The sequence below is a fragment of the Homalodisca vitripennis genome, chromosome 3 (genome assembly GCF_021130785.1).
Source record: "Homalodisca vitripennis isolate AUS2020 chromosome 3, UT_GWSS_2.1, whole genome shotgun sequence".
In the NCBI taxonomy this organism is placed as follows: Eukaryota; Metazoa; Arthropoda; class Insecta; order Hemiptera; family Cicadellidae; genus Homalodisca; species Homalodisca vitripennis.
Genome location: NC_060209.1, coordinates 66548532 through 66569547, shown reverse-complemented (window position 1 = coordinate 66569547; position 21016 = coordinate 66548532). Strand labels below are relative to the sequence as shown.

At 33.2% G+C, this 21016-nt stretch overlaps 2 protein-coding genes across 4 annotated transcripts in view; both read right to left on the bottom strand.

Annotated features, from left to right (window-relative positions):
• Positions 1-2787: 2787 nt before the first annotated feature.
• Positions 2788-13597, bottom strand: LOC124357006 (protein-L-isoaspartate(D-aspartate) O-methyltransferase-like). 2 transcript variants are annotated; one of them, XM_046808372.1, is made up of 5 exons: positions 13246-13597; positions 10033-10175; positions 5141-5366; positions 4720-4805; positions 2788-4206 (listed from the first exon to the last, which is right to left on the bottom strand). In XM_046808372.1, exons 1-5 carry the CDS (start codon positions 13358-13360, stop codon positions 4030-4032), a joined length of 747 nt encoding a protein of 248 aa, XP_046664328.1. In that variant the 5' UTR covers positions 13361-13597; the 3' UTR covers positions 2788-4029. The 2 variants fall into 2 exon arrangements, with proteins under 2 accessions (XP_046664328.1, XP_046664329.1); XM_046808373.1 differs by having other exon boundaries at positions 4720-4802.
• Positions 13598-14735: 1138 nt separating this feature from the next.
• Positions 14736-21016, bottom strand: part of LOC124357005 (endoplasmic reticulum lectin 1) — a 37600-nt gene continuing 31319 nt past the window's right edge. For both annotated transcript variants that reach the window (XM_046808371.1, XM_046808370.1), the window contains 2 exons: positions 19984-20223; positions 14736-17894 (listed from right to left, as the gene is read on the bottom strand). In XM_046808371.1, coding sequence (XP_046664327.1) covers positions 17697-17894; positions 19984-20223 — 438 coding nt within the window. In that variant the 3' untranslated portion in view covers positions 14736-17696. The remainder of the gene's footprint in view (positions 17895-19983; positions 20224-21016) is intronic.

Sequence of the window (21016 nt, the reverse complement as noted above, 5' to 3'; positions counted from 1 at the left end):
AAAAACAATATAATTAATGTGTATTAAAATACCTACATAAAGTATTTTGTTACTTCATCTGATTTCAAAGTTTTCCAATCTAAAAATACAAAGTGCTCCTTTCGACAGTATTCAATCCAATAAAAAATGTTTGAGGTTATGTTTACTGGAAAGTAGTAGTTTAGGGTATTGATTAATGAGACTATTCGAGTATTATCATCACACGTCCTGTTATAAGTAGGCCCTACTACATAATCTTCTCTTTCGGAGATATCTTACTCCGATCATTAGAATTCGTCAACCGTTACACGAAACTGAGGTCATCAGAGTACTAATTGCCAATAAGGACTGATTATCTGACACGAGATCGAGGTTTATATCAAATAAATAGGTTAACCCATTATTCTCAGCTGATGTTTTGTTACTCTGTGACAGTTTGCTAGCGGTCAAGTGAGAGCAGTCAGACAGCGGCTGCAGCTGTGACTGAGATCAATGATTTATCAGGTGACTCACAGCTGATTCACCGTCTACTGGAAACACTGAGTCAGCTGATCGGCTACCAACTGCCCGTTGCCCAGAACAATACCCGTTCCAATTCCAGTGCTTGCCTGAGCACTTTATTGTACTATACAAAACTCAAATTTGTGTTATACTTAGTCCAAATGAGTGTTTACTGAACGACATAATATATTCGACCGTACAGGTTAGGAATACGCCAAACAACGTGTCGCAACAGTCTTCGTTGAGGTTGCAAACATAATAATTTCAAGTTTTTTGCTCACACGTGTTACTATGTCACAAGTTAAGATATCATACGGTTGTATTCAGTTTGTTTGCCAATTTATTTATTCTACGATATTATTGTTACTACAACAGTTACCAATAATACCAACATAAAAAGGGTCGCTAACGCTCAGCCAAATCCCATGAAGTGACTTTCACCATAATCGACTTCAACGTTCCTTATATAGAAATAAAGCTTCATGTAAAATTTCAAATCTATATGTCAGTTTCTTCTCAGATATCGAGCAGACAGACAGAGATACACGAATTTTCCTGTCCCTAGAGTGAAAGGCGGAGCGTTAGCGAAGAACTTTAATCTTTCTTTAACACGATATTGTATTATTTATTTCCATACCTATAATTGTTTGTAATATGTACAAACACGTGGCTAATATAAGGCAAATGTTAAATTTTACGATGATGAAAACAAAATATATTCTACGAATTCCTCATAAGTACATTTCATAACGTTAACTTTACAAACATTAGTTAATGTTGCCATTACTACAGAATGGGTATAGGCTACTATATACAAATCATTGGTGGGTGAGAGTCCCACACACCAGGGCGAACATCTGTCCCTGACGGTGCATAATGCATTTTCCTACCGTAAAAAAAAAACTATATACAAATCTGTGTTTTGAGAAAAAGTTGTTTAACATAGCATTTTAAACGTATAGAACCTCCAACTGTCAATTAAATGATCTCTATGCTGGCAAGCTCAATTTGACCGTTTTGAGAGGTTTTAAAACTAATATGAAATACAAAAGCATTATCTAAAAACTTACTATACATTTTTGTTGAGCTATATAAAATTGAATGTAAAAATATCACTGCACAAAATCGATGAAAAAATATCGATTTTCAATATCGGTGCCGAACAAATTTTTGGTTAAAGTACAAATGTTGAGTGTTGCTGAATGGTTTTCATCAAAATAACCAACTATCTAAAAAATTGATTTTTATAAACTGATTTAAAACATAGTTGTACTTAAGAACCTGTGTTCTCTTAGATAAATATAAATGAAAAATAAATTATTGAATTGCGAAAAATAAAACAGTAAAAGGTTTATAAACGTACAGTAGCTTTTTGTAAAACATGATTTTAGTAAACAAAACCATGCATGTTCTAATATATAACCTAGAATCTGTAGTAGTAAGATATATAACAGATCAGTTTTAGTCGTTATGGCATTACTCATTGTTGCACAACATTTACTCAATGGGCGTTATCTCAGCTGATGACCACAGTGACAAAACAAAATACCGGTACTAACATTTCAGCAGCGTCTGCAGCCATACCAATGGCACCAAACAATACGTTATCTCTCCTACTTTCAAAATATATTATTTTCCTAAAAAAAAAATCAAACCGTTGTATTGAACAGATTTTAATGTTGCCACTTTTGTATTGTTATGGTTGCGCTACCTAGCGGCTAACATAAGAAACGGCGATAATAAATATGTAATAGCAAAGTAACATGTTCTATTGATTTAACTCTATAACATTACAGTAATACATGTTCTTATATTTGTTATTAAATATTTCTGAAATATAGTGCATGAACATTTGAAAATTAGGAGTCTTTATTTCGCCGTTTTATACAATAAATTTCTATTGTTTTAGTAAAAATTGTAATTCAGTGTTGAAAAGATATAAGGTCGGCAAAATATCAAAAGTTTACTGGCTGTGTTTTAAATAATAGTTTTGTAAATAACTTTTATATATTTTAGTCAATACATATTTAAGAATAATTTTTTTATCCAAATCACATGCAATAAATATCTAAAAAAATGAAATAAAATTTCATGTAAAATAGAAACTAAATAAATAAATTTAATACAAAGAAGTATTAAGATGAAATGTTTTAAAAAATTTAAAGATACAATTAATTTGTATGCAACACATAAAAAACAATAAAATAGGAACTTTTTCAATGAATGTCACAGTAAAAATTACTATAGAAGTTGTAATAAGAAAATAGAAAAATGAAGGTTTCTTAGAACTCATACAATCTCAAACAATTGTTATATAAAAATAGAATTTAATGATGTGGTACCTTTATGTTTAAGAAAGTACAATAGGATTGAACTATTTGTTACATAACAAAAATAGGTAAAGCATGTCTGTCAACAATACAATGTTCTCTGAACTAGTGTAGCTAACTTGTACTTTGAAATGTGTAGAGCTTGTTTAGTATTAAGATATTTTTAGTATTAAGAATTATTGTCAAAAGTTTTTATTAATGGGGAAAATAATATTAATGCTTTTGACTATTGAGTGCTGTAGTCTAGGAGACAAGAGCCAAATTGCACTATATGAGCACACAACCTGATTTTTCATGAAATCAAGGTTAAAAATATGAAACTATAATTATTTTCTGGATTATGTTTTTTCAAGTGTGATACACTTAAAATCAATCGTCAGACATATAAATAATATTTGTTTCATTGTCAGACAACTAGATAAAGAAACAGGAAATTAATACTTTAAGGGTCTGTATATAATAATAATATCTTTTATTGCAAAAACAATCATACAACTGTATAGCATGCGTCAATATTTATATCGATACAACTATAATACTAATTTTAGCACCAACGATAAGGCTTTGGTCATAGCTTTCGATATCAGAACTGGGATTTAACTTTTACTATCAATTATAATATTCAAATATTTTCTTCCTAGTGGCCCATCATGAACTCTTCAGCAGTGTAAAACGACAAAAGGTGTTTTAATTGAGATTTGAACAGTTTGGGATTATTTAGATGTTTAATACTCTAAGAAAGCTTATTGATTAGTCTTGCGCAAATTTAAGACGGCAAGTGTTAAAATGCTGTCACTCTGTGATGCTCATTTTCGAAGTTGTCACTGTCTCTCGTCCTGTATTGATGTACGTCATTGCCTTGGAGCAATTCGCATTTGGAACAACAATATAGGGTGACCTCGAGAATATAGAGATAGGGTAAAGTTAACACTTCAAGCTTAGTAAGGTGAAAGCACGTAATATTTATTTACGTGTATCTGACAAAGGTTAGATTTAAATGTGTCAAACTAAAAATATATGATCTAAGAAAAAATAATTGTTTCATGTTTTTAACAATTTTCATACTGTTTTATTTTGACCAGCACCAAAATTAGAGATGACCAATTTCTTTCTTAGTTGTGTACTTATACAATTCAAATTAGCTCTTATCTTCTGAATTATTAGTGAGGTGGTTTTATAAGGTAAGTGATTTTTAAAATGTTTTAACAATATTTTACAATTAAAAGTTGGAAAACTGTTGCTTGTGTCTGTCAGTGAGAGGAACAAATCTGACAGAAGCATCATAGGTTTTGACCACTTGGCCGTCGGCATGTTTGTCTATGATGGTCATGACCTGGCTGTCTGACGGTCCCACTGGGATGACCATTCGGCCACCAGGCTTCAGTTGATCCAGCAGCTGGAAAAAAAAATTATTTGTACTTTACTGGTCCACCATTTCAGCATTAATTGTCCATTACAGTCTTGAAGACTAATCTTACTTATAACTTACTTAAGTTCTTGTAAGTTAAATATTCATATTTGGTTAAAAGCCAGCGGTTCGGGCAGCCATCTTTATTTCAACCCCAAAGAACAATGTTAAACTTCAAAAATACTCTAACAACCTTATTTTTAGTCATAGAATTATACAAAATGTCTCATTTCAAAGATACAACTAATACACATCAAAATGTGTTTTCATTTTTCAATATTTTTATTGGTTAGTCAGATAAAAATCTGAAACTTTTGTGTACTGTATCGTTTAAATATTCCAAAAGTATACACTTTACAAGAAATCTAAAATGTAAGTTTAAATAGGATACAAATGTTTAAAGTTGAACACTGTTCTTATGGGATAAAACTATAGTTTTTTAAAAACTGAAACCGGCTCTTAAGTTAAAATAATAGCTTTTTATCAATTATAAATCCTTACAGCTGGAGGGATTTGTTTAGCAGCAGCTCCTACATGAATGGCATCATAAGGACCATCAGGTGGATATCCTTTTCTTCCATCTCCTTCTGGAATAAAAAACATTAAACATATTATACTTGATATATTTAACACAAAAATTAAAATACATTAATTAACATTTCCAAAGCAACAAGTTAATGCCATATAATCATTTGTGAGATGTTATAATAAAGTAATCTTCCTTGAAGATAAGAAGACAAGTTTGAATCTCTATTTTAAGTTTTTAAGGATTAGTTTGATAAAGTTGTTAAAAAATACATTGTTAGTTTTAAAAACTCCTTAATCATACTAAAAATGCTTGCACATACTGGCATGTTTAAGAATAATATAGAAACTAACAAAAAACTATTACTGGACACTCCAAAGTCCCACCTGCACTAACCGACTAGACGGAGCCTGCCACTGTTGTACAAATCTGGATTGTCACTCAGAACATTGGCTATAGAGAGGTTGAGCAGCTGAGGCATATGTTCCACCCCCACCACCAGTCCTGCGTCCCCTACCATGAGAGCCAGACAGACTGTCATGTAGCCACTCCCTGAGCCCACATCCATGGCTTTGGAACCTTCCTTCAAGTGGCGCTTCAGTTTCTCCAGACAATAGGCATGCTAAGGCAGTGTAAGGATGGATTTGAATAGAAATAAAAATATTTTTCATTATAAAGTTAAACAGAGTGGACTGCTTAATGATATACCACATGTCATGTAAGTTAAAACTAAACTCAAAATCTGAGAAAGTAATCCAAATTCCTGTATGGAAAATGGTACACACACACACACACACACACACACACACACACACACACACACACACACACACACACACACACACACACACACACGCTGATTACATAGCTCTCATGTTTTCTAATCATAGAACAGAGGAATTAATAGCAATGTAGTTTTATCTCAAGTATATCAGTTCTTAAACGATTTTAATTTACACCTTAACTTTAATAAAACCAAATTTAAAGAATCTTTCAAAAAAATTATAGTTGCCTCCCTATATTGCAATTGACCAAGTCAAAATGGAAATTAATTCAACAGTGAAATATTTAGGATAATGTGGATGAATGATGATTTGATTTGGTGATCACATGTTAATTCTGTTTCCCTGTCTTCGTTGTCGTCCCAATATGCGAAATACCGCCATGATCATTTAATCAAACTAATATATTTCGTTATTTTTGTTCGGAATAAAGCATTCTACTAGTTATACAGGGTGGCGCAGAGAAACGGGAAATTTTGAAGTTGTTGTTGGTACACCTGTAAGTCTTGTAGGAGTATGGCACGGAAGCTAAGATGCCAAGTAGTAACGGTCATTTAGCTGAGATGGAGCAGTGGAGTGGTGCGGAGCATGCCGTTGCTGTGAGAGCGTATTCCAAAAATGCTGAAAAGTGGTAACAGCTTCACAACGAGTGTTCCCACGCCATTATGATATTCCTCCCCGCAGTTGAGTTCCTTCTTGACATGCCATATCATCATGGGTTCGGAATTTTGAAGAGACTGGTTCGGCCTTAAAGAAGAAACCTCCTGGGCGTATAGTGACTGTTTGAACCCCAGAAAATGTTGATGCAGTGCGAGTCACAGTGGAAAGGAGTCCGCGTCATCTGTAAGAAAAATCACCTCATCATTGCGACTTGAGCGTCGGAGTGTGCAAAGAATATTGCACGGCCTGCAATTTCATCCTTACAAGCTTCATATTGTTCAAGCTGTAAAACCAAATGACGGTGAATTATGCTTACAACTTTTTGAACAGCTACTGACTAAAATCAATGAGGACGCAAATTTTCTTGAAAATCTTTGGATATCTTATGAGGCCCACTATCATTTAAATGGGCATGTCAATAAGCAGAACATGCGTTACTGGGCTTGCATAAATCCCGGTGAACTTCATCAACATCCGTTACACAGCCTTAAAGTTGTGTATGGTGTGCAGTGTCTTGTCGAGAGATAATTACCTACTTCTTTGAGGATGGTAATGGTTCCACTGTAACTGTCATATCTGAACGTTACATTCATATGCTGGAGACATTTTTTCTCCACGGCTTCATGCTTTTCCAGATATTGACATTCAGCAAACCTGATTTCAACAGGATGGAGCCACCTTACACACTGCCAATCTGTCAATGGCAGCACTGAGGCGTTTGTTTGGGGAGCACATAATTTCAAGGAACGCTAACGTCACTTGGCTTCCACGGTCTCAGACTCTCAGTATGCGATTTCTTTCTATGGGGACATCTAAAGAGCATTGTGTACCAGACTAGGTCAAAAAATCTTCTTGAGCTCAAGACTCAGATTGAAGAACACGTCGCCAACATCCCAGAGAACACATTGCGTCGCACAATGATAAGTTTTGGAAATCGATTGAATGAATGTGTTAGGCGCAATGGACAGCACTTAAATGACGTTATTTTTAAAAAGTGACTAACTTTATTGTTATTTCCAACATCTCTCATGTAATTTCCCCTCTTGCCTAACACATTTTAAGCATTAAAAAGCATTTTTGTACAATTCATTGGTTTATTATGATTATTTCAAAATTTCCCGTTTTTATGCGCCACCTTGTATTACAAATTTTGATCGGTTTCTTAGTAAAAAACACAAAGTTATTGTTGCCCAAAGATGACAAAAAATTTGTTTCACTTACTTTTTTGCATTTGAGACTGCTTTCCCCAATAAACTACTTAACTTACAGTTCTGGGTCCTGGTTTATTCAATTTAACAGGTCAAAAACCATAAAAAATAATTAAATTCGCCCCTTAAACTACTTTACTAGAATGTCAGGGACACCTCGCTTTACATGGGGAGCTGAAATCAAGGTAAAATTTTTCACTAGCCGTAACTCGCTAACAAAGCATTTCCAGACCCATGTTTATATAAAAGTTTTCATTATTTCTACATGTAGAAAGAGCTTCCATAGTTTTTGTATTTTTTTCGTGAACGACCTTGTGTATAACTCCCCGAACTTTCAAACTCACCTAAAGTAGTTTTTCATAAATTTATATATTTACAAAGATAGACAAGGCCACAGATTGTTTTTTGACTGTCTGACTCTCTGAAGGGTATATCTCCCTTCAGTTAAAGAGCGTGGAATGTATTTTTTATTCCTAAGACTGACTAAGGAATCTAAGTTACTTGGCTGGACATATGAGCCTAATAATTAATCTGAAGAATATACATCTTACTTGAACACTATACTAAATAATATTTTTATTCATAAAGACAAAAATGTTGTTTAATGAATGTTTACATATAAAATAATTTTAGTTCTATGTATTATAATGGAGAATAACAAAAAATAAAAGATAAGAACTTTTTCAATAAATTTGTAGTGTGACTGGAGTTTAGCTCCATTTCACCTTCCTCTTAGTGTAGCATCTGAAATCTTACGCTATCACAGACTTGGCTCCTGGAATCTGAAGTCCACACTCATCTGAAGGGATCCAAAAACAAATTGGTGAGAAGAATTTCTAGAACAAACTCTTTCGACATCAGGGACACCTACAGTACAAAATCAAGTGAAATGTAGATGAAGATGTATTCTCGTGGTGTCATGGGGTGCACAATTGTGGAATTGCATAGCTCTGTTTACTATGAAACATAAGTTTACCATTTTAAATGTTTAAACCACTGAATTAACATTAATATTTGTCAGTTGCATTATGAGGTAGTGGTACAATTTCAACCACTGTAAAACAAATCATCCAGATGGTAATAAGAAACTGTCCCTATAAACATTTTGTTAGTGATCGAGTTCCATCTGAGAAATGCATGGATGTGCTGGAAATATCATTATACACCGTGTCCCAAAAAAAAACTGAACAACTTTAAAGCCTAATAAAATCCGCAAAGTTAAATTTAGATTATTATAAGCATGACCACATGAAGGTAGAGTTTATAAAGTTTTTTTTAATGTTAGTTGTAAAGATCAGCTGTTTCATTGTTGTTTGCTCAAACTGCTTAACCCCAAAACATAACCTACAATAAAGCAGTCACTATGAATGCACAGGAGAAAGCGCAGTGTGTTGAGTGGTACATTGAAACCAAATCAGATATTGTAGTGCAAAGAAGGTTTAGAACACGCTATGGTCGCCATCCACCATCAAGGAACAGCATTCGAGCCTGGTATGATAAGTTCATGTTAACTGGCAGCATAAAACATTCAAAAAACAATGGTAGGCCTAAACTGCCAAATGAAGCTATTGAGAACGTGCAACAAACATTTCTACGGAGTCCTCAAAAATCTATTCGCACTGCAGCACGTGAGTTAAATTTATCAAAATCCAGTGTTCAAAGAATTTTAAAGAAAAATTTGAAAATGAAACCTTATAAGCTGCAAATTTTGCAGCAAATTACTCCAGATGACAAACTTAAACGTAAACACTTTGCAGTTACTGTGCTTGATCGTTTAACTGCTGATGAGAACTTTCTAAAGAAGGTAGTGTTTTCTGATGAGGCCACGTTCCATGTATGTGGAAAAGTGAATAAACATAACGTGCGTATTTGGGGTACAGAAAGACCATATCAAGTTCGGGAACATGTTCGAGACAGTCCCAAGTTAAATGTGTGGTGTGCTATTTCCTATGACAGACTTATTGGCCCGTTTTTCTTCAATGAAAAAACAATTAATGGTAACATTTATCTAGACATGCTAGAAAACTACGCTTACCCACAGCTAGAAGACCTACAGCCCAACGTTTTTTTTCAACAAGATGGTGCCCCTCCGCACTGGAACTTATTTGTAAGAGAATCACTTGATGACACTTTCCCTCGTCGGTGGATTGGGCGCGGTGGTTCCATAGCCTGGCCCCCACGGTCCCCAGACATAACACCATGTGATTTTTTTGTCTGGGGATTTGTAAAAAGACCAGGTTTTCAAGTCTAAAGTGTTAAACATTCAAGAATTGAGACTAAGGATTATCACGGCCTTTTCCAAAATTAATGAGGAAATGCGTCATCGAGTGTGGGCAGAGTTAGATAGCCGAATCGACTATCTTTTTGCCAACAATGGAAACCATGTTGAGGTTCACAAATAAAGGTTGTACCCAAAATAACTTAAGATTATGCGTGTTACTTTAAATAAAAAAAATTCTTTTATATGTGTGTTATTAAAATAATTACAATCTAATAAAGTTGTTCAGTTTTTTTTTGGGACACGGTGTATTTTGTTGTAAACATTTCACACACATAGTGTACTAATGGTGAAGTTACTTCCTAAAATATGATTATATAAGTGATAATTTTATTGTATCTAATATGATGTTCAACTAACCATGTGAGGTGCACTTATGGTTGCCCCGTAGCCTATAGGCAATGGTCCATCTACATAAGGAGTATCAGCATCACAGCAGTAGTGTCCTCGATCCACACTGTGTAGCACCTGGGCCACTCTTTTATCACGGACATCTCCATTATCTACCAGCAACAAGCCAACCATTACAGTAATGGAATATAGAGAGAAGTGAATAGAAAAACACATATAATATGTATAAAGTTATAAGCACATACTTAACATAGCTCCCAGAATGCACAAAGTACATAAAGAGTACTCCATGCACCAAAGTTGAGCTGTACGTTAGCATTTTCAGAGTCGTGCTGGGCACACAGGCCAGTCTGTCTGAGTGACAGCACAACTGTGCCCACAAACTTAGCTTTTGTTGTACGATTCTTACATCTGTCCTTTAGAAATGTTGGACTCCATTTATCTGTGGTAATGAATGAATATTGTACCAATAGTTCAGTTAAAAATATGAAATCTCCAGAATTTTTCCAAGCTTGACACATAAAATCATCAGTAAGACGGATAAATAATAGTTCTATCATCATCAGATAACTAAATAATGAGACTGAAAGCCCCCACTTTGAGGATCTGTACATGAATAGCTGACCCTAATTAATATTTATTTACATGTCTGATGGTTGGTTTTAAGTTTGGTTTAAAATATGATTTCATATTTTTAACACCTTTTGGCCTCCATTAAAACTAATGTAACTCAAAAAGAATGTGGCTTTTCATCCTTAAAAAGAAATTGTTCCTCAAGAAAAATTCATGTATTGATTTCAAGAAAAATACATGAATAGAAGGCTTACGGCCTTCTAATGTTTTGTCTTTATCAGGGCCGAATTAAAGTATACGTGCCTAGGAGCCCGCACAAAAGTTACAATCACAAAATAATGTTACTAGTCATGTTTTATTATTGTAGATAGAACATTGTACTTACTTGATACAAGATCACCATTGTGAATTTACAGGGCTTTTGTATGGTGACTTTGGGAGCAGAGCAGTGGGTTGGCTTGCGTTTGAAATACATATCTTTCACTGGCGCAAGGAGCGGGCAGTGGGTGCCGCACCTGTATGAGAGCGAGTAAGGTTTTGTGTTGGTACTTCACTGTGACTCCCCCCCTCCGCCCTTATGGCGGAAGGTTCTTAAAAGATTGATAAGTGAAATGTGTTTATAAATAAATGGTGTTTAGCGTTTAGAGGAGAGAGCAAAACCCTTGGACTACTGTGAAGTGGTAACTATCTGGGGATTTTAGAGCTCCTAGCACAGTATGACGAGTTTTTAAGAGGCTGACTGCCTTGAAACACATGAAAAACACAACTAATAAGTGGTCACCCAACTAATTATGTTGTACAATATGTGAGGAAGCCATAAACACAATAGGAAAATAAATGTTTGACGAGATCATATCTCGAATCAAGAAGTGTAAATATTTCTCAATATCTCCAGATTGAACATACTATGAAGGTCATGTTTACCAACTCAGCTTGGTCTTTAGGTAATTTGAAGATTTCACACTTGTTGAAAGATTTTTGACTTTCATGTCTAATCAAGGCCACAAAGAAAAAGAGATGTTTAATGGACTGTATACCTTTTTGAAAGGAAAAGATCTGGTCATCACTCTTACGATAACACATCTGTAATGAGCGAAAAATACAAAGGGTTGCAAGAGCTTGTTTTAGAAGAATACAGTTTAGCAGCCTAGATACATTGCCCTGGAGATTCATAGAATTTAGTAGTACAAGCTGCAGCCGTTTATTGTCTTAATGCTGTAAGTTTTTTAAATTTTTTGGAAGAGATTTTTGTACATTTCACTGCTTCAACCAACAGATACCAGACTCTAACTGAGTGCTTGAAATGGGCATGAACTGAAATAAACATTCTAGTACCAAAAAGGGTAAACGCGCACTAGCACGGCCAAGACCAAGACCAAGACCACGACCAAGAAGGACAACCTGAAATGATGTGGAGCAACGCGCACTAGTCAGACCAAGACACGACAAACGCAAGACAGACGCACGACCACAGCTGTACGCTCTGGCCGCACAGACCAAGCACGAGACCAGCTTGACGTTGCGGCCAGACTTCCATGAGCTGTTATAGAACAACGCGCACTGCCTACGGCCAGTCTGCGACCAGGAATAGTTGAGAGAGGTTGTGTGTGCGATTGAGTTGTTTATGATTTGTGAACAAGTTTAGTAGACAGTATCGTAAAATGGCAACAGAATCAGTGTTTGATACAGGAGGTAGGTAAAGGAAAGGCCTTGTTAGTGGGTTTTTCATCAGATGATTATGCCAATAGAATAATGAAGAAGGAAAAATGGGAAGAAATAACATTGCTATTCGGTGGCGATGTCTGTACAACAGTGTGTGTTTTTTTTTTTTTTTTTTTTTTTTTTTTTTTTTTTTGACATATTTACGGTACACATACACGGCCACTGCTATTTCCTCGACATCCATTTTCAGACTGACTGTTTAGTACATTACAAAACTGTCTTGGTCTTGGTCTTGGCCGTGCTAGTGCGCGTTTACCCAAAGGATGATAAAAACACGATAGTCATGTCAAGATGATGCTATCAAAGCTCTTTTGCAAGTATAACAAGAAATAAAGCAGTCGCTGGTGAAAATTTCAGAAGACATTGAGGATTCAGGGATATCAAAAGTGGCTGCTCTGGGTTTAGTTCAAATAATGAGCAGGTTGACCTATTTATTGTTTTTGGAACGATATTTTGGGTCAAGTAAACAAAACTAGTGAATATTTACAAGACCCTTGAATTGATGCAAACACAGCCGCATCATTGTTGAAATCTTTGAGAAGCCTGATTCAAGTTAAATAGTAAAGTTTAGGAGTATAAACAGGAAGTTATCAAATTAATTGACTGTCTAGAATAAGAAGTTGAAATTGAATCAAAACGTAAACGGATTGATTGCTCAGCCAAATCCCTTGGAGTGACATGCACCTTCATAAAACTCAGTGTTGCTTATATAAAAATGAAGCTTCATGCAATCTTTCAATACACACAGACTGACAGAAACCAAATTTTTCCATCCACTTAAGTGACCGGTGTCCCTAAAATTCAGCCAATAATAATCTTGATTTGCTGATAGTAATTAACAAAACAACACAACTACTTATTATTAAAACCCTATTTATAGGAGACACTTTTATTTTAGGATGAGTAAAACTGAAACATTTTGCTTACCTTCCAAAAGGTCCACTAATTCCTTTTGATTTTGAGGGCAACGCAAATAGCGCCACATTCCTTCAACTGCAATGTTCTGAAGTAGTAAAAGTTTTAATAGAACCCACACAAACATAGCTTGTAAATATTAGTTGGTACATTAGTAATGGCAACTTGTGGCTTTATAAACATATATTTCCTTAACTAAATAAAATTAATGAAAAGTTACAATTCAGTAAAACTGATATAACTTAGTAGATATTATAGCACTCTATCATATAAATTATTCTCTATAAACTGCAGCTGAGTGAAAATATTTTTATTGTGCCTCATGACACACACATATAGTACAGCTAACATCTTGATAATGGGAAGAATCTGTAATCAGTGGATTTGAGCTGATTAAGTTGTTATGAATAATCATAAATTATATAAGTTTGCAGTTTACTTCCAAACTTGCTTGGTTATGTAGATGTTTGTGCTGAATTATACAGATTGGTGTATTAGATGTTTAGTTGCTAAAAATCATAAACAAATTTTTTTATTTATCTACAAATTAATATTTGCTAAAGATTAGAGCAATGTGAGAAGCCAGTCAAAACTCACAAAAAATATGTCAATATATCCACTTTATATTATTGGCTAAGCAGTGATGAAGTCTATCACTTGAGGGGCTGGAAAAATGTCATTTCTGACAATCTGCACCATATAAAGTATAAAAAAAAAAAAAAAAAAAAAAAAAAAAAAAAAAAAAAAAAAAAAAAAAAAAAAAAAAACTGATGTAGAGGCTTAAAATATTGCATTAATTTTAATTTCTATGTAAAACATTGGTTTTATGGATAACCATATGGCAAGGAGAAAATAACAGAATAAATACATTTTTAAACATTCAGAGTGCAATCAAAAGAGATTTTACCACAACATTTTTATTCATAAAGAAACAAAAAAGAAAAAAGGAAAGACCGTGTTAAAAGTTAGGGGCAAGATTTTAGCATAGTCTTGCATTGTAGTACCTTCCCTGGCTCACTGGAACTTCTATTATATGAAACCTGACTTTATGAAAACAAAAACTATAAACTTCACTGACATGACTGAGATCTTAAAACCAACTTTAGTCTGTATATTTGGCTAAAAAAAAAACTTAAATGAGGTCAATGTTACTAATGCAGGGAGTGTAAATTTACTAAATTTGTATATGTCTATTTAGTATACAACATGTAATGATAGGTTGACATTAATTCAATAATCAGGACAGCAAAGTAGGGAAACCAGCATGTTGTTATACACTCTCTGTATAACATTTTTTTGATACCCTCCCATTTCCAACTCAACCAAAAGTAGCATGGCTGACAATTAATTTGTTAAAGAAATATTCCCGGATAAATAAAAAAAAAACCAGGTTATGGGCTTATACAGTGCAATTTGGCTTTCAGCTCACAGACTATTAGTCATAAAATAAACCACTTGTCAGATTATGTCTGTCATAATTATTTGGTTAAAAAAACTTCAAATGGATTTATAATATTGTTTTATTTCACATGAAAATACAATTTACAATAGTGCTTAATTTACAAACGTGCTTAATCTAATAGTAGTAGCTAACTAATAAGTAAACTTAATTACACAACTTCACATATTTACAGTCTTCAAGCACAATTGGAATACATTCAAACACTGTGACTTTCCTTAAGGGATTTTGATCAATGAACAGATTTTAATTTTATGAAACAAACCTCTTTATTTCATGTATATACTATGAAACTTTTAAAAATGAAAAAAGTATTATGGGTTCTAAACGCATGTGCACACTCCTTGGAAGCTAACTCAAAGACTGCCTCAATTATTGAAATTAGATTTTGTGTAAATATGTTAAATGTTGGTTGGACAAATTGTGGAGAATCATAACTACAATTTGGCAAATACAACAATTTTACTTTAGATAAAAAGAATTGCATCTTTAAAACTGAAAAGGGTTGGTCCATAACCTATAGAAATGTACTGATTTTCTTAAGATTTATGTCCATATGAAAGGAAATTGAAAATGAAAAAACAATTCTATTTAATAAGCAAAAACCCTTAAATTTAAAACTTTATCTATGATGTTTTAACCAAACAAGAACAAAATTACAATGAAAACATGATATGCTTTATAAAGGCAACTAACATAACATAATTTTCTCAACCAAAGAAAGATTTAATGGTGATACAGAATCTGTAACACAATAAAAATTAAAATAATGTTCATACAAAGTTTGGAAAGTCGTATTGATATTTAATTAACAAAAACACACAGTTCACAACTTGCTTTACAATCACAGATCAAGTATATACATAATTAGTGGCTTAAAAGTGTTCTCAATACAACCTTTATTTATTAAGTTAAAAAAACAACTGAACATTATGATTCATAGAAGATGGCTTACATTATTTTACACATACATGAGATTAATGAAGTACTATACAAAATTACACTTAATGGTGGAACAACATTTGTAACAAAGGCAAGGGGTACAAAATATTATCTAAATTTCTTATATTGGTGTTTTTGTATTATATAATAACCCAGTTCACAAAGGACAGCAACAATTTAACCCAAAGTGCTGAAGATAATTTGGCCTTCGTTCAATTAGCGTGAATTTTGGGATAAACAAATATGTTTTTGCCGAAGTTAATTTGATTTCCTATTAATTGGAAAAAGATGAACTTTTTTTATAAAGGTCTACCAGTTTTACACACAGATACATTGTATATGCTGGCATGCTGTACAGTTATATCCAAACACCATGTCTTGAATTGTAAAACAAAACGTAAATAAAATAGCACTGGTTTTTTATTGATTTTTCACGTGACACGCAATTTAATTTGTTTTCCAATTGTCATAAATCTATACAATTACACATTCCTACACATTCCCAGCATTTTCGTGAATTATAATGTACACAATAAAATAAAATAAGACAATACTGATATTCTGTGTGCCGCGTTTAGTGCAATTCTGACGATTGCGCACACATCCATATACGGCACTCTAAGGGTTAAAAGTAAATTTAGAAAACTTTATATAAAGTGTTTGTATGGGATGGATTTGGAAATGATGGAGTCAAGCTGTAAGAGCATAAGACTTTTTTGGTATCATATGAAAAACCAACACATCTAAGTCTTTCATCTGTTGGGATTAAATTTTAGCTGTTATTTTATAACACTGCAATGGTAGACTGCACTTTGTTATAATTTACTAATTCTGTTCAATTTTAATTGGTCCACTAATGCTAAATTTGCTGAACATGTTTGCTTGTCATAAAGACTACAGATATTACAGAGAAAATTGAAATAAAAAGTCGATTTATAATGTAACACACAAAACATTCAAGTATCATTATAATTGTGCAGATAACATAATCAAGGTTTTGGATTATAAAAAATACACAAATATCCTATTTTTATTAATAAATAGCATTCATTGCTTGACAATTGATTATTGAGTGAACAGAATATAATTTGTTTTGACATGTTGTGCATTTATTTGGAGGAACAAATAGACCAGTCATTCTCAAAAGAGATTTAATTTTTAGTTTAGTTTTGTGCATTGTATTTGAAAATTGAATAAATTAACTACTGAAACCTTAATTATTTTTCAATATTTAACACAATTTAAACTAGTTGTTATGCCATTACTAGTCTGGCATATCAAAGCAAATTGAAATTTTCAGTTTAGCATCTAAATATTAATTATAGGAGCTGAAGATAGAGAAGCAAGTTAGAAGAGCTATCGATGGAAAAACAAGATATAGAATGATACAACTATAAAAAGTATGTACAACAAAAATAACAAATTTTGCATAAGATTGTATTAATGCAATGTTAAATAATAAAACAGTTATTAACAAGGTCAAAACATGACACGCATTTAAAGTTACATAGGAATATCTGGATATTGTATTCCGCCTATTTAAAAAAATGGTCTTAAATCTGTAATTTAACTAAAGTAATTCAAGAACACACAAGTAAAAAGAACTAAAGAGGAAAAGAAAATATACAATCACCACACACCATAAATCTACAGCAAATTATAATCTTACCACACCTCTGAGGGTATTTTATTTTACAGGGAGAAAAACGTATTCATATTAAGCTACAGAAGAATGTTAGTGTGATAATTAATATATAACATAATGATATTGTGTACCAGTTTGAAACTGTGAGATCAATCCAGCCCAAATTAGGAATCCTTTTTGAAAGACGCACCTAAATTAGACTTTTATAAGATATAAATTTGTTGATTATATTATATTAACTTCACTTTAAAGTTATTAATTTTTCTCTATAAATACTGTGTTATCAACAACATTTTTATGTTTAATCTTCTCATGTTTATTTATATAGTATTTAATATCCATTGATGATTACTTTTGGAATTTAAAATAATTAAAGAATCATAAATAATGTTAATCAGAGGAGTGAGGACTGTGGCATCAGTGCTCGTCGTCATCTGCCGAGATGGTGGCCTCGTCTGCCTCGTCCAGTGGCATGAGGCCAAACTGGTCAACTGACGCCAGCATGGGACACACCATGGGACTCTCGACTCCCAGGATGTACTGGCAGGTGTGGGGCTCAATCAGGTAGAGGCTGACCGCACCTACCGAGCTGCTCTCCACGCACTTCAACTTCACCTGGACAGAACACTCAGGTAAGATGTAATCATAACTTTTATTAAAGCAAGAAAAAAAAACATAAAAGGTAAAAATGCATGTTGGAACTGGGCAAGTAAATCATGCTTAATATTACTTGCAAAATTTCTAGGCTAGTGCCATTTTAATGAAATTATAATTCTCAATTTCTTTAAACTCAGTGAACGATTTTAAAGAATTCACTTTTTATGTGCTTCTAGAAGCTGAGGAAATCTCTATGGTACATAAACCTAAAAGGTCCTCTGTGTGGCTTGACGACAGTGGTGGACTTAGCTATAGCACGATTCGTCTGGCCACCCTGTTGTGTTTTGTGAATAATGAAAACGTCATCAATGTAATCTGTAGTCTTTAATTTACCGCACTTGGCTCATTTTTATTTACGCTTTTTTTCCAGAAGAAAGGCACTGTAATATAACTTATTTGGTATAATTATTACTACTTATTGAGGAGGTAAAAATTATTCTGCCATTTAGGAAAGTATGAATATGAATAAATTAATTGTCAGATAGAGTACTGTTCTTAGGAACACATAATAAAAGTCATATGTAAAACCTATTACTCTCATCAAAAGATAAAAATGCATTGTGCTACGTTTAGGCGAAAAATATTGAACCTATTGTACTGAAATTTTACAACCTTTCTAAACTGCCCTTGACATAAGTAGGCTTCTCAGAGCTGCGTATGTATATATATTTTCTTGTTTGGGAGAGAGGCAAAATCAGCTTCGGAACAAAAAATACTAATACCGAAGTAATTAAAATTACCATAAATATACTGTATATTTTAACAAGTTTTCTTGATCGTGGGAAGAAGGCAAACTCAACATTGGCATCGGAAATATAATTTACTCGAATCAGAAGTGCTCATACAGACCATACAAAACCTGCGAAATCGTGTGTGAAGCCGTGGGAAACTGTTATTTACCTATATTTCCAAGTATCATTCTGAAAGAAATTTTTATTTTGTATTATACATCAATATAAAGCTTAACTTGTACATTACCTAAAGAAATGATAGAATTTGTCAAAAGATTTGTACAAAGCAATAACTACCTGATTATAACAAACCTTTTTATAATTTCAAACGTTAAGATTTAAAAAAATGTTTCCTTTTTTTTCTAAGATTTGTAAAATTGCTTTTATTTAATTGAACATACATTTGGGATTACAATGATATTACATCTGTTGTGTTTTTATAAAAAGCAATATTTTATACTGATCTATCAAAAAACTATTGCATTTTTTTTGCCTATTGGCTACCTTTTGTAAATATTAACATAATATATCTTATATTTTTGTACAGTGTTTCTTATTTTATTATTGGATGATAAATTCTGCGTCTTTCAGGTTTTCCTCACAAATTTTGGTACATGGCCAGGAACTCAATATTTGTGGTTTTGTGCTAAAATGTATCATGAACTTATTAGTTTTTGGAGGTAAATATGTATTAGTGCTAATATTTTTTTCTGTTCAAGATTTAAATTATAAATACTATGCCAAAAAGTTACTCGTACTTAGTCAGTTAGAGGGTTAAAGAGCTTAATAAAATCTTGCTTTTCATTCCACGAGTCTTACTTAAAAATTAATCTAATAAATAATCTGTCTTTACAATTAAATTTAATATTTATAGTTTTAAACTAAGGTAAGATAAGGTGGTGAAAGAGCTGCACAAAAAACTTGGCCTAGGGGGTTTCAAACTATGTAAATTTAGCACTGCTAAAAATCAGAAAAGTTTAAGAAATTCCTCATTGGGCAGCTTATGGAAGAAGTTTGCAGTAACTTATTAAAATATATATTTACAAAGTTGCTATGGTTATAGTCTTAAATAAATTTATTGGCAAATTATTGTTTTGCCATTTGTATTTCATGGCAACCTTCATTGCAGCTTAAGCAGGAGAGAAAGTGAAAATCTCAGCAAGCACTTATTTAACACAGTACTTTTTAATCCAAATTAGGGGTTCTTTATATAATAAAGTTTCAACAAAAATAGCACCCAGCAGTTGTTGACTTACAACCACGAGTCTCCCAACTCATTCAGTTCAGTGAAAGATTAAATATATAACGGACAGTACCTCAGTCTCTCTAGGTTGTCCAGTCTTGTCGCAGATACTGCCACTACCGTAGTAGTGTGAGACCTGCTTGCGCTCGGCCAAGGGCTTGGGTCGCTTGTGTGGGTTGTTGGCCAGCCACGCGATGTGTGCAGCGCGATCAAACATGCCCAAGTGTACCACTGTGCGTGAGTTATCCTGCTCTACATGATATTGGTCCACTGATCGCCCGTAGCAGAACTCGAACTTCCACCATCCAGATCCCTATTAAAATCATGACACAGTAGTTTTTTGGTGGTTAACACGTTTGAAAATAAAATTTAGGGATTATTAATTAACTTATTACAGGCAGATACATAATACAGGGTACACACTGGGAATTCCAGGAATACATATGGTTAAATTTTTTTCTCAAGAAAAAAACGGGAATTATGCTTGAATTTGACAAAATAACAGAAAGATGCTTGAATGTTTTGTATCTATTGTGAATATTGTTTGGTTCACAATTTTGGCTACGAAACTTCATAGTTAACCACAGTAAGGAAAAAGTGTGATTTTATAAATGAAATTCATATATTCTATATTTACGTTCATGCATCCAAAGCAAATTTATTCACAGACGGGAACTACACCAGTAATTATCGGCAGTACACCAATTAATGATCACTAAAACATGTTTTTGTTGTACTTTGTTTTGAAAAACTGTAAATAGATAATGTAATGAAACAATTATTGAATATTATTTTGTTTGCAGTTAGTATTTTCAATATTTATGTTCATAGCCATGAGCCTGTTACGTCTATATGCGGACACCAGTTACTTGGTAAGAACTTGGTAAGTGAAGAGTCTTGGTATACTGATAAAATAGTTACGTAGTTTTATAAATGTTAGCTCACAGTTTATACACTTTATATCCATGTTCATCGCTGGGATTCTATATGTAAATTTACAGACATCAGCTGATCGGCAGTACGCAAATTACCAATCATTAAAACGTGTGTGTGCTCTGTCTATGCGCAGACTGTCTAGGCTAGACACAAAACTTTGTATACTGCGC

What these genes read in the sequence shown, in the direction of transcription:
- LOC124357006 (XM_046808372.1), bottom strand. Translation starts at nt 13,360, where the DNA reads ATGTTTGTGTGGGTTCTATTAAAACTTTTACTACTTCAGAACATTGCA. An exon ending in ATTAGTGGACCTTTTGGAAG is followed by an intron (nt 10,176 to 13,245) that starts GTAAGCAAAATG and finishes TGTTGCTGGTAG; the next exon opens with ATAATGGAGATGTCCGTGAT. An exon ending in CCATAAGTGCACCTCACATG is followed by an intron (nt 5,367 to 10,032) that starts GTTAGTTGAACA and finishes ACACTGCCTTAG; the next exon opens with CATGCCTATTGTCTGGAGAA.